This window comes from Budorcas taxicolor, chromosome 16, assembly GCF_023091745.1.
Source record: "Budorcas taxicolor isolate Tak-1 chromosome 16, Takin1.1, whole genome shotgun sequence".
In the NCBI taxonomy this organism is placed as follows: Eukaryota; Metazoa; Chordata; class Mammalia; order Artiodactyla; family Bovidae; genus Budorcas; species Budorcas taxicolor.
This window is the reverse complement of record NC_068925.1, coordinates 37,792,753-37,805,989: the sequence shown is the minus strand read 5'-3', so window position 1 is coordinate 37,805,989 and position 13,237 is coordinate 37,792,753. Positions and strand designations below refer to the sequence as shown.

At 36.4% G+C, this 13,237-nt stretch overlaps 1 protein-coding gene across 3 annotated transcripts in view; it reads left to right on the top strand.

Moving 5' to 3' along the window:
• The window catches only part of NME7 (NME/NM23 family member 7), a 249,673-nt gene that overhangs the window by 102,460 nt on the left and 133,976 nt on the right, over positions 1–13,237 (top strand). For all 3 annotated transcript variants that reach the window (XM_052653459.1, XM_052653458.1, XM_052653460.1), the window contains one exon: positions 11,197–11,298. In XM_052653459.1, the coding sequence (XP_052509419.1) occupies positions 11,197–11,298 (102 nt within the window). The remainder of the gene's footprint in view (positions 1–11,196; positions 11,299–13,237) is intronic.

The following is a 13,237-nucleotide window of genomic DNA, read 5'->3' as shown; positions in this document are numbered from 1 at the left end:
AAGTACTGAAGTAAATGTGAAGTATTGGTACTGAAAACTTGTGTATCTCAGATTTTGTAGATCTCAGTATAATTTATAATCGTGAAAGTATTTCTTGAAGTATTCACAGTTCTGCCAGTTGACAACTGATCATACCAATGACTGGAATATTTTTATCCCTGAAAGCCAGTGGGTCAGTTTTTAAAATATGATGCTATTTCATTTATGGAACAAAAATACACAGAAATCCAAAAATCACTTTGCTGAGATATTGACACATTTTGATAGGCTTCCCTTGTGGCCCAAACAGTAAAGAATCTGCCTGTAGCGCGGGAGACCAGGGTTCGATCCCTGGGTTGGGGCTATCCCCTGGAGGAGGGCATGGCAACCCACTCTAGTATTCTTGCCTGGAGAATCCCCATGAACAGAGGAGCCTGTAGCCCAAGTGGGCTACACAGCCCATGGGGTCACAAAGAGTCTGAAACAACTCATCGACTAAGCACAGCGCATGGAGATAATATTCTCAAGGTAGAAGACTGTTGAAAATGCTTTAAAAAGTTGAGAGCAAATAGTTCTTGATGTAGTTGCATAGCAGTTGTTTCATAGCATAGTCTATTTAATGATACAAATCCAGATAGAATCATCTGAAAATACAGTGGAGAGTGAATGATAGTAAGACTTAAGGGGAACTGTTTAGAGAGCAATGAAATTCATTCTTGAAAACAAGACTGTATTCAAATAAACCAAGTGTTGTTCCTTAAAATAACACATGACAGATATTTAATCAAAATTAGTTTCCTTCCCCTTTTATCAAATTAGATACATTTGTGCTGGTGGCCTGCCTCATCACCCTTATTGCTTTATAGGGCATTTTGGTCTTTTTTTTTCTTTTTGAGTAAAGTTCACCCTGACAGTGAGACTAGATTCCCCTCTCCTCATCTCTCTACACCCTTTCCTTTTAACCTAGTTTTTAAAAATTTTATTTCTAATTTTTTTAAAAGTTAGTTATTTATATTTGGCTGTGCTAGGTCTTCGTTGGTGCATGGTTTTTTTCTCAAGTTGCCAAGAGTCGGGGCTGTTCTCTGGTTGCGGTACACAGGCTTCTCATCGTGGTGCTTCTCTTGTTGGGGAGCACGGGCTCTAGGGTATAGGGGCTGTAATAGTTGCAGGTAGTTGTGGGGCATAGGCTTCATTGTTCTGTGGTATGTGGGCTCTTCCTGCATCAGCGATTGAACCAGTATCTTCTGCAATGGCAAGTGGATTCTTTAGCACTGAGCCAACAGGGAAGTCCTCAACCTACTTTAGAAAAGGAAAAAGGCACTGGTCCAAGAACTGGCCTCAGCTTTTCTCCTGTTTAGCCTTACATAGTAAAGACCGATGATGAAATCTTGTATTTTGCATTTAGTGTACTGGTAGTGTTCTACCCTTCTTTAGAGGAACCAAAGTGCTTTTCCTATTGTTACAGCTTTTCAAACTTTAATCTTATCAGCTTCTTCGTTTTAGAGTTATGCTTTTTCTTTTTTTGAATGGAAGAAATTTTAAAGTGTGTTCTTAACATCATTTATTCAACCAGTGACAACAGTTTTCCGTTTTAAAAATCTTTTTTACATTTCCCTTCTTTTATGTGTTACATTAACTTTTAAATATATAGTCAAAAACAAGTACCTTTGTTAATGCACATTATAGTTTTACTGTTTATAAGATAGAGAGACTCATGGATACTTATCTCACAGTACCTTTGATCCTGAGTTATATTCTCCTACAACATCAGATAGAATTGAATTTGGTAACAAGTAGTAGTTGAGTACATTAATGTTTTATATCCATATCTGAGGTAAGTCATATTTCATGTTGGTAAACAACTTTTTTTTTTAAAGCTTATCTTTTAAAATTTCCTTTTTGTTGAGGTAACATTGGTTTATAACATTATATATCAGTTTCATGTGTACAACATTGTATGTTGTGTTTTATAAATACCATACATGCAACTTTTATATAGTGTATATTTATTCTTGGGATTTTTTGAACTCAGGATTCTGGAGATTAAGATAAATGTATCACTGGGTGAACATGTTATTTTTCCTGAGAAATCAGGAATATGAATGCCAGTAGTGTTCTTGCCTGGAGAATCCCAGGAACAGAGGAGCCTGTTGGGTTTCCATCTATGGGGTCGCACAGAGTCGGACACGACTAATGCGACTTAGCAGCAGCAGCAGCAGCAGCAATATTATACTTTAATGTCAGAACAGCTCAGAATGATTGGTGTTGATATACTTTCTTCTGCTAATCTTCTCAGTAAGATATCCTCTATAATTATTAATTAAATCTTGTAATATTAATGAAAGAACCTACTTAGGAGAAAGAACAGAGGGACTTTTTGGAAGGGAAAAACTACTTTATTCCAGACTAATTATTAGTCTTGTGAGTAGTTTTTAGTAATGGTTATAATTTTTATTCAGCTTAAAATGGCTTATTCAGCTTAAAATATATATTTCAAATGGTTGGTTTATAACAGTCTGTTAATGGGAGAATGTACTGGCTCATATAGTATGAGCCAGAATATATCAATATCCAAGTATCTTTGAGATGTTACTATATTTATATGATATAAAATTTTATTGAATCTAGGAAAAGTTATTTCCTTGAAAATTTTTCACCAAAGGGAAGTAAGAGTGTTTTTATCCCAGTAATAGTTTATTGAAATAAATAATATTCTTATGAGTGATTTATAGTCTGATTCTTTAAAATTTCTTGTCTCATTCATTCTATTTCATTCTCACTCTGACTGTTTCATTCAGAGGAAGTTGTGTGATGGTCTGTATTCACATACTAGAAATGCATGTTTGTGATATCTTTCCTTGGGTAATATGTGATCATAAGAATCAGATAGCAAACCCTGGATCTCACTTGCTATTGTGATTGTTTTATTTCTCTTGGGTGTCTTATTTCTCATGACAGTTAATATTTAGGTGGAAGAGGTAAAATGCTGCATACTAGATGTCTCTTAATTTTGAAAAAGTGAAAATGTTAGTCCCTCAGTTGTGTCCGACTCTGTGACCCCATGGAGTGTAGCCCCTCAGGCTCCTCTGTCCATGAAATTCTTCAGGCAGCAATACTGATGTGGGTTGCCATTCCCTTCTTCAGGGGGTCTTCCCAACCCAGGGATCATACCCAGCTTTCCTGTGTTGCAGGCAGATTCTTTACTGTTCAAGCCACCAGGGAAGCCCCTTAATTTTAGGAGCTTTATATAATGCTATAAAGTAGGCCCTGTAAAAATAATCTTAAGAGGCAACATAATCTAAAGGAACTAAAAAACAGGTGATCTGATTCTTATTGACTTTGTTAGTATAATGCTTTGACCTCTTTGTCTTCAGATTCTTACTTATAAAAGAAGATATATAAGGTCATATTAGTGGTTCCATCCATTTTATTATTTTTTAAACTTAAAGTTTTCTTAATGTCAGGATGTGAAATGATCCTCTCAAATGTAGAATATGTCAGCAGTCCTTAAACTTTTTGGCTCTATGGATCAGTTTCGTGGAAGACAGTTTTTCCACGGATCCTGGGGAAAGGGATGGAGGATGGTTTTGGGATGAATCAAGTGCATTGCATTTATTGTGCAGTTTATTTCTATTATTATTACATCAGCTCCACCTTAGATCAGCAGGCATTAGATCCTAGAGTTGAGAACCCCTGGAATACATAGTGGGAAATAATACAGTGTCACTGACACTGCTGTACTAAATATGTGTGTGTGTGTGTATAATTCTACTCTAGTTCTAGGTTATCTCATATCACTTGCTTCAAATTGTAGAATTTTCCTAGCTCCCAAATTTCATTGCAGCTGCTTACAGCTTCCTTACCTCAGGTTCCTTCCTTTTTTCACTGTCGAGTCAGATGCTAGGTTCAGATACCAAAACCACCAGTTGTATGACCATAGAAATTACTTACCTTTTCTAAGCCCTAGTTTACCTGTATATAAAAATGAAACAATGTTATTATTACTTTATAAAATTATTGTGGTTATGAAATGAGATAAATCATGTAAAGCAATCTCACTTATTACTGAGATTGATGCTTTAGTAAATATCAGCTGTTTTTATTATTACTACTTTTGTTGTTATTAAGGCTGACCTTCTTTATAGTAGATTCCATGTTGATCATTTACACTTAAATTTGCTGCTTCAGCATTTGCAGTCATGAAAAGGTAATAATTACTATCTTATAGGGTTATCATGATCCAGTTATTTGCCACACATATATTACTGCTTGTGGGCCAGACAACGTGTTGGATACCAGGGAGCCAGAAATGCACACTGCCTGCATTCTTGGAGCTTATGTCCTGGTGAGGATGGATATTAAATCAGATACTCCATTTCAACTACTTAAGGACTGTAATCAAAGGGCTATTAAGGAAGGATATAAGTCCTTTTTTGTTTGCTACTTTTTACTTAAGTAAAAACCTAGGTTTGAGAATTCTGTTAATTCTCTTAATTAATTCTCTTAATCTATTAACAGAATTCTCAAGTTCAATTTTTAAGGATCACTTTATGTTTTTGATACAGTTCTTTTTTCAACATTTTCTTTGTGCTTTGTATAGCCCTCTGTTTATCATTTTAATAGTATTTAACACTGAAAGAGAGAGAGACACACACATAAAAGAAAGGTGGACAAAATTGGCACTTCTCTTTTTGGATAACATACTCATCCCTTCTTCTGCCCCAACTGAGGATTTAGGCTCTTGACGTTTATGTGTAGGCAGTACTTCATATCATGAGACAGAAGATCCTCCTCAACATAATTATCCATAAAAATCAATTTCATATGACCTTTGTGAATTAGTAAAGTAACTTCAGGGGCATAATTTAGGGGTTCTCATGAGTAGGGATCTGTTTACCATATTAATTATGAAGTCCTCTCCTTCCTTTTTTAACTTCTGGCATTTTTAGTAGACATGATGATTGAGTTCTGATTAATATTTAAATACTGGTCTGTAATAAATTGCCTTTATTTTACTTTGGCATTGGGTATTATAAGCCTTCCAAGGTCATTAACATGGTTTACATGGCCTACCATGATCTGACCTCATCCCTTTTCTTTTCTAATGTGGACTATTTTTAAAGTCTTTACTGAATTTGTTACAACGTTGTTTCTGTTTTATGTTTTGGTTTTTTGGCCACAAGGCATGTGGAATCTTAGCTCCCCAACCAGGATTGAACCCACACTCCCTGCTTTGGAAGGCAGTCTTAACCCCTGGACAAGCAGGGAAGTCCCCTGGGCCACATCTCTTAACTGCTTTCCTGTGGTCTCACTCAGCTCCTGATATCATAGCTCTTTACTGAACTTCATATACCCCAACTGTACTTCTTCCTCTAGGTCTTTATATTTGTTTTCAGTTCTGTCTGAAATGTTCCATTCACTGAATCTTTCAGTGAGAGGCACTTTTTTTGGACCATGTTTTTCCTTAAACCATTTCACATATACAGTTAAGAACCTTAAAAAGTATACATCTGTTTCCTCCCTCTTACTCTGCATGCTGTTGTTTTAGATTTTACATTTATATGTTAAAAGCTTTATGATGCATTTTTAATATTTTTGCTTTAAATAATCAAATTTTCTTTTTTAATTGCTGTGAAACATGTTTTATATTTACCCACATATTTACCATTGTTTTGTGTGGCTCCATATTTTTGTCTGACGTTTTTATTACTGAGTAGTATTCCATTTATGTATATATCACATCTTCATTATTCATTAACCTGTTGTTGGATACTTAGACTGCTTCCATATATTGGCTCTTGAAAATAATACCGCTACTGGAATGCATATATCTTTTTGAATTAGTGTTTTTATTTTCTTCAGATATATATCCAGCAGTGGAGTTGCTGGATCATATGGTAGGTCTGTTTTTACTTTTTCTGAGGAAACTCCATACTGTTTTCCATAGTGGCTGCACCAATTACGTTCTCAGTAACAATGTACTAGGGTTCCCGTTTCTGCACATCCTTGCCAGCATTTGTTATTTGTAGACATTTTGATGGTAGCTATTGTAGCAGGTGTGATATCTCATTGTGCTTTTATTTGCACTTCTCTGGTATAAAGGATAGACTATCAGGAGAATATTGCCATTATTTTGTAATAACTGTAAATGGAATATAATCTATAAAAATATTGAATCACTATGTTATACACCTGAAACTAATATTGTAAGTCAGTGATCTTTCAATCAAAAAAGAAAGATTTTATCAGACAAACAAAATCTGAGAGATTTTGGCCATCTGTATGTCCGTTGGCCATCTGTATGTCTTCTTAGGGAAAAATGTCTATTGAGCCCTCCACATTTTTTAATAGAGTTTTTGCTTTTTGACATTGAGTTCTATGAGCTCTTTATTTTTGATATTAAATCTTTATCAATCATAGTATTTATAATTTTTTTCTCCCATTCAGTATGTTGTCTTTTCATTTTGTTGATGGTTTCCTTTGCTGTATAAAACTTTTTATGTTTAATAGTTCCCATTTATTTATTTTTGCTTTTATTTCTTTTGCCTAAAAGACTGATCCAAAAAAAATAATGCTGCAATTTATGTTGAAGTGTATTCTGTCTATATTTTCTTGTAGAAGTAATTTTTTTTTTGGATTCAGGTCTTACTTTTAGGTCTTTAATCTTTCTTGAGTATATTTTTTATACAGTGTAAGAAAATGTTCTAATTTCACTCTTACATGTAGCTGTTCAGTTTTCCCAGCATCACTTGTTAAAGGGACTGTCTTTTTCCATTGTGTATTCTTGCCTTCTTTGTTGTAGAGTGATCATAAGTGTGTGGGTTTATTTTGGGCCTTCTATTCTGTTCCCTTCTTCTGTGTGTCTGTCTTTGTACCAGTACCATGTTCTTTTGACTACTGTAGCTTTCCTGTGTAGTCTAAAGTCAGGGAGCATGATACCTCCAGCATTTCTTCCCCCTCAAGATTGCTCTGGCAATTCAGGGTCCTTTGTAGTTCCATATAAATTTTAGGATTATTTGTTTGAGTTCTGTGAAAAATGTCATGGATATTTTGATAGAGATTGCATTAAATCTGTAGATTGCTTTGGTTAGTATAGCCATTTTAACAATATTACTTTCTCCAGTCCAAGAATGCAGGATATCTTTGCATCATCTTCAGTTTCCTTCATCAGTATTCTATAGTTTACGTAGTATAGGTGTTTTACTTCCAAGACAAGGATGCCAACTCTCCCTGCTTCTATTTAACATAGTATTAGAAGTCTTTGCCATAGTAATCAGAGAAGTAAAAGAAATAAGAGGCATTCAAATTGTGAGGAAGAAATAAAACTGTCACTGTTTGCAGATGATATGGTATTATATGCTACCCTGGAAGCTCAGAGTTAAAGAATCCACCTGCCAATGCAGTAGATGCAGGTATGATCCCTGGGTTGCAAAGATCCCATGGAGAAGGAAATGCTTACCCATTGTAGTATTTTTGCCTGGGAAATTCCGGTGGGCAGATGAAACTGGTAGTCTGCAATCTATGGGGTCACAAAGAATGAGACACAACTTAGCAACTAAACGACAAGTGTTATTATATAGAGAATATCTTAAAGTCTCCACCAAAAACAAACAAACAAACAAAAACTATTAGAATTAAGTGAATTCAGTAAAGTTGCAGGATACAAGGCTCACATATAGAAATCTGTTGGTTTCCTGTACACTAAAATGAACTATCAGAAAGGTAAAGTGAGAAAGGAATCCCCATTTGAAATTGGGTAATAAAGAGTAAAATACCTATGAATTAACTTAACCAAAGAGGTTAAATACCTATACTCTGAAAAAGCCTTTTTTTTCATTCATTTCGAAAAATATTTTCCAAATATTTTCTCAACTGATTATAGAATTTGACATAAGTTGTTTTTATCCTTATCTTTGTTCTGTTTTCTTTTTTTTGGATGTTTCTACATTTTTTTTGTTTTTGTTCCAGTGTTTTTTGCTGCTTTTTTTGTTATTGTTGCTCATGTTTCATAGCTAATCTGATTATGATGTGGCCTACTTTATTTCTCTTTCCACTTTTTCCTCCTTGGATTTTGTTATATCTGTGGGTTTATCAGTCAGTCAGTTCAGTCACTCAGTCGTGTCCGACTCTTTGCGACCCCATGAATCACAGCATGCCAGGCCTCCTGTCCATCACCAACTCCCGGAGTTCACTCAGACTCATGTCCATCGAGTCAGGGATGCCATCCAGCCCTCTCATCCTCTGTCGTCCCCTTCTCCTCCTGCCCCCAGTCCCTCCCAGCATCAGAGTCTTTCTAATGAGTCAACTCTTTGCATGAGGTGGCCAAAGTACTGGAGTTTCAGCTTTAGCATCAGTCCTTCCAAAGAAATCCCAGGGCTGATCTCCTTCAGAATGGACTGGTTGGATCTCCTTGCAGTCCAAGGGACTCTCAAGAGTCTTCTCCAACACCACAGTTCAAACGCATCAATTCTTCGGCGCTCAGCTTTCTTCACAGTCCAACTCTCACATCCATACATGACCACAGGAAAAACCATAGCCTTGACTAGACGGACCTTTGTTGGCAAAGTAATGTCTCTGCTTTTGAATATGCTATCTAGGTTGGTCATAACTTTTCTTCCAAGGAGTAAGCGTCTTTTAATTTCATGGCTGCATCTGCAGTGATTTTGGAGCCCCCCAAAATAAAGTCTGACACTGTTTCCACTGTTTCCCCATCCATTTCCCATGAAGTGATGGGACCAGATGCCATGATCTTAGTTTTCTGAATGTTGAGTTTTAAGCCAACTTTTTCACTCTCCACTTTCACTTTCATCAAGAGGCTTTTTAGTTCCTCTTCAGTTTCATCAAATTTAAAAACTTTTTAGTGATTAATCCTCAAGATTAATTAATTCCCCATAATTTCTGTTCATCATCCTTTCTTCTTTTGAGGCTCCAATTACACTGGTTGACATTGTCCCATAGTCTTTTTTTAAAATTTAAAAGTTTTTCTTCACTCTTCTTTCTTTCCATGCTTGCTTTTTAATAGTTTCTGTTGCATGCCTTCAAATTTATTGATCTTCTACAGGGTTTATCCTCTTTATCATTTATAAATTCAGATGTAGTTTTCATCTCTAGAAGTTTTGTTTGGATCTTTTAAATATCTTCCTTTGCTGTGTATTATGTACATGTTTTCTTCTATAATTTGAGCATGTAGAACCTATTTATAGTGACTTTTAAAACTTCTTGTTTAATTACATCCATCCTTTCTATCATCACTGGGTTTGTGTCTCTTGAGTTTGGTTCTGGTGATACTTTATATTTTCCTACTTCTTTGTATGTCTGGCAATTTTTGTTATGTACTGGTATTGTGAAATTTACACCGTTACATGGTGTTGCTGTATTTCTTTAAAAAATGTTTGATTTTGTTCTGGCCCTTGGACAAGTTACTTGGCATCAGTTTGACACTTTTGAGACTTGCTTTTACGCTTTCATAGGATAGATACAGAGTGTTCCATACATAAGGCACGTTTAGGCCAACTACTATAGTATATTTTAATGGAAGAAAATGAAGAGGAACTAAGGAGCCTCTTGATGAATGTGAAAGAGGAGAGTGAAAAGCTGGCTTCAAACTCAGCATTCAAAAACCTAAGATCATGCATCTGGTCCTATCACTTCATGACAAATAGATGGGGAAAATGTGGAAACAGTGTCAGATTTCATTTTCTTGGGCTCCAAAAGATGGTGACTGCAGCCATGAAATTAAAAGATACTTGCTCCTTGGAAAAATAGCTATGTCAAACCTAAACAGTGTTTTAAAAAGCAGAGACATTACTTTGCTGACAAAGGTCTGTCTAGTCAAAACTGTGGTTTTTCCGTGTATGGATATGAGAGATGAACTGTAAAGAAGGATGAATGCCAAAGAATTGATGCTTTTGAACTGTGGTGTTGGAGAAGACTCTTGAGAATCCCTTGGAATGTGGGGAAATCAAACCAGTCAATCCTAAAGGAAATCAATCCTGAATATCATTGGGAGGACTGATGCTGAAGCTCCAATACTTTGGCCACTTGATGCAAAGAGCTGACGCATTAGAAAAGATCCTGATGCTGGGAAAGATGGAGGGAGGAGGAGGAGGGGACAGCAGAGGATGAGATGGTTGAATGGCATCACTGACTCAATGGACATGAGTTTGAGCAAATTCAGGGAGATAGTGATAGGCAAAGAAGCCTGGCGTTCTGCAGTTCGTGCGATCACAAAGTGTTGTATACCCTTAGTGACTGAACAATAACAACTAGGGTATAATACCATTCTGAGGACTCTACATGATGCCCTGTATATATGAGGGCTTTCCACTCCAGCTTATAGGAGTACAAATTCTTCCCAGTCTTATACTGTATTTATGAATTGTTTCATTTACTGCTTTCTGGGACTTCTTTTCTCAGCCTTCAGTAGTATCCTCTATATATTACACATACTCTTAGTCTAAGACTCAAAAACTTCTCTGCAGATCCCCGAGGCTTACACTCTTGTTGCTCTCCCACTTCCTCTATTATTCTGTTCAGCAAATTGTAGCCTCATCGGCCTCCCTAAACTCCAGTCTCCATCTGTTCTATTCAGTGAGAATGTTGGGCTCTTTTGTGTTTCCTACACCTGTTTCACTGTCTAGAAGCCTTCAGGCAGTAAGATGGGCAGTTGTACAGCTTATCCCTTTCATTTTCCTTCTCTTGAGGATCATGGTACTGTGCTGTCTATTGTTCAGTGTCTAAAAACAATATATGTTTATTGCTTTTAGTTTCAGATGTTTAATGTGAGAAAATGATCTGATGCCTATTATTCCTCATTGCTGAAACTCATTATGATTTTTATAAGTTTCTTTGGGAGAAACACTTAGAATATATATCTTTCTAAATGTTCATTTAATATATTTTGTGTTTGAGAGGAGAGAGCTTTTTAAAAGAAATATGTACTGGAAGATAATTTCAAATAGTGAACATATCAAGTAATAAAGCATTAGTATGATAATAGTAGGGATGGAGACAAGGGAACATATCTAAAATACATTTTTGTAGGAAAAATGGACAAAATGTGGGAAGTGCTTGGCATAGAGGGTACAGGTGGAGAAGAAATCAAAGATAACTTTAACATTTTGAGTCCAATAGAATAGTAGTGCAATTAATCGAAGAGAAGCAAAAGATTATTAAATTCTACTCATTTGTTAATATTATCTTATTTATATATTATAGGAAATGGTGACAGAAATGTATTCTGGGCCTTGTGTAGCAATGGAGATTCAACAAACTAATCCTACAATGACATTTCGAGAATTCTGTGGACCTGCTGATCCTGTAAGTTTTTGTTTAATATATTAATCAAGTCTGTTTTATCCATTAACTAAATATCTTCATGGGTTTTTGATACCTTTAGTTTGTTCTTTAAAGAAACAAAATGAATATATGGACACAGTTTTATTCAAAATAGCATTTTACATTATTTATTTCTTAGATAGTATTCTCCCCAAAGTGAATTTTTTAAATTAACCTAGTGACAATATATGGGCAAAAACATTTACTGTGGCATTTTCTTTTACTGTTTCTTGTTGCTAAATTGTATAAGTAAATTTGTTAAGCTCTGTGATAGAAAGCGGTCATGTATGGATTTGAGAGTTGGACTGTGAAGAAGGCTGAGTACCAAAGAATTGATGCTTTTGAACTGTGGTGCTGGAAAAGACTCTTGCGAGTCCCTTGAACTGCAAGGAGATCCAACCAGTCCATCCGAAAGGAGACCAGTCCTGGGTGTTCATTGGAGGGACTGATGCTGAGGTTGAAACTCCAATACTTTGGCCACCTCATGCGGAGTTGACTCATTGGAAAAGACCCTGATGCTGGGAGGGACTGGGGGCAGGAGGAGAAGGGGACGACAGAGGATGAGATGGCTGGATGGCTTCACTGACTCAATGCACATGAGTTTGAGTGAACTCTGGGAGTTGGTGATGGACAGGGAGGCCTGGTGTGCTGCAGTTCATGGGGTCACAAAGAGTCGGACACAACTGAGCGACTGAACTGAACTCAACTGAACGTGTTAGTTATCCTTTGACATGAAAGTCAAAGTGTTAGTCACTCGGTTGTATCTGACTCTTTGTGACCCCATGGACTATAGCCCAACAGCCTCCTATGTCCATGGAATTCTCCAGGCAAGAATACTGGAGTGGGTACATTCCCTTCTCCAAGGGATCTCCCAGACCCAGGGATTAAACTCAGGTCTCCTGCACTGCAGGCAGATTCTTTACCGTCTGAGCCACCAAGGGCCATAAATAAAACTCCAAATGTGGAGAATATTAATATGATGGCTTCATACCAGATGTATAAATAATTATGAGCAGTGAGACTTAAGCGAAAAGTGATATTCTCTAGTATGCCTTTCAGTTTCCTTCAGGTTTCGTTACACGTACATTTAGTAGTAAAAGGAATGAAGTATGAAGTGGGGATGAGGTTTAAAACAGAAATAACATTTGAATACGTATGCAAAAGCTCTATGCAAATATTCTAAGATGAGTAGGATTATAGGAAGTATTACTGATTTTAAACACTAATTATAATTTAAATTTACTGTTTATTTCACTGTCACTTGTAAAGTTTATTGAAGAACAGTCAGTTCAGTTTAATTGCATTTACTGAGTCCCCTTAAATGTAAGATAGTAAATTACTGGTGCATGCTAAGTCTCTTCAGTGGTGCCCGACTCTTGGTGACCCTATGGACTGTAGCCCACCAGGCTCCTTCGTCCATGGGGTTCTCCAGGCAAGAATACTGGAGTGGGTTGCCATGCCCTCCTCCAGGGCATCTTCTTGATCTAAGGATCCAGTCTACATCTCCTGTGTCTCCTGCATTGGCAGGTGGGTTTTTTACCTCTAGGGCCAACTTGAATTAAAAAGCCAACTTATATGACAGAGTGTGCTGCTGGATTAAGCCCTGTAAGGGAGAACAGTAATCCAGAAGTGCACATATACACTTCCTCCCCAAAACTTACAGAGCAATATAGTGTCAGTTCAGGTAAAATACAAATGTTAAAAGGTTGTTTATTAAGGGAGCAATTAATATTTCTGAAGGTAATTAAGGAGGAGGAGAAATGTAAACAGGGATGTTTTTGTTCACCACCTAGAGTAATGAAAATAATAACAAAAGTAAACAAATGAGACCTAGTTAAGCTTGTAAGATTTTGCACAGCAAAGGAAATCATAAACAAAATGAAAAGATGGCCTTCAAAATGAGAGAAAATATTTGCAAATG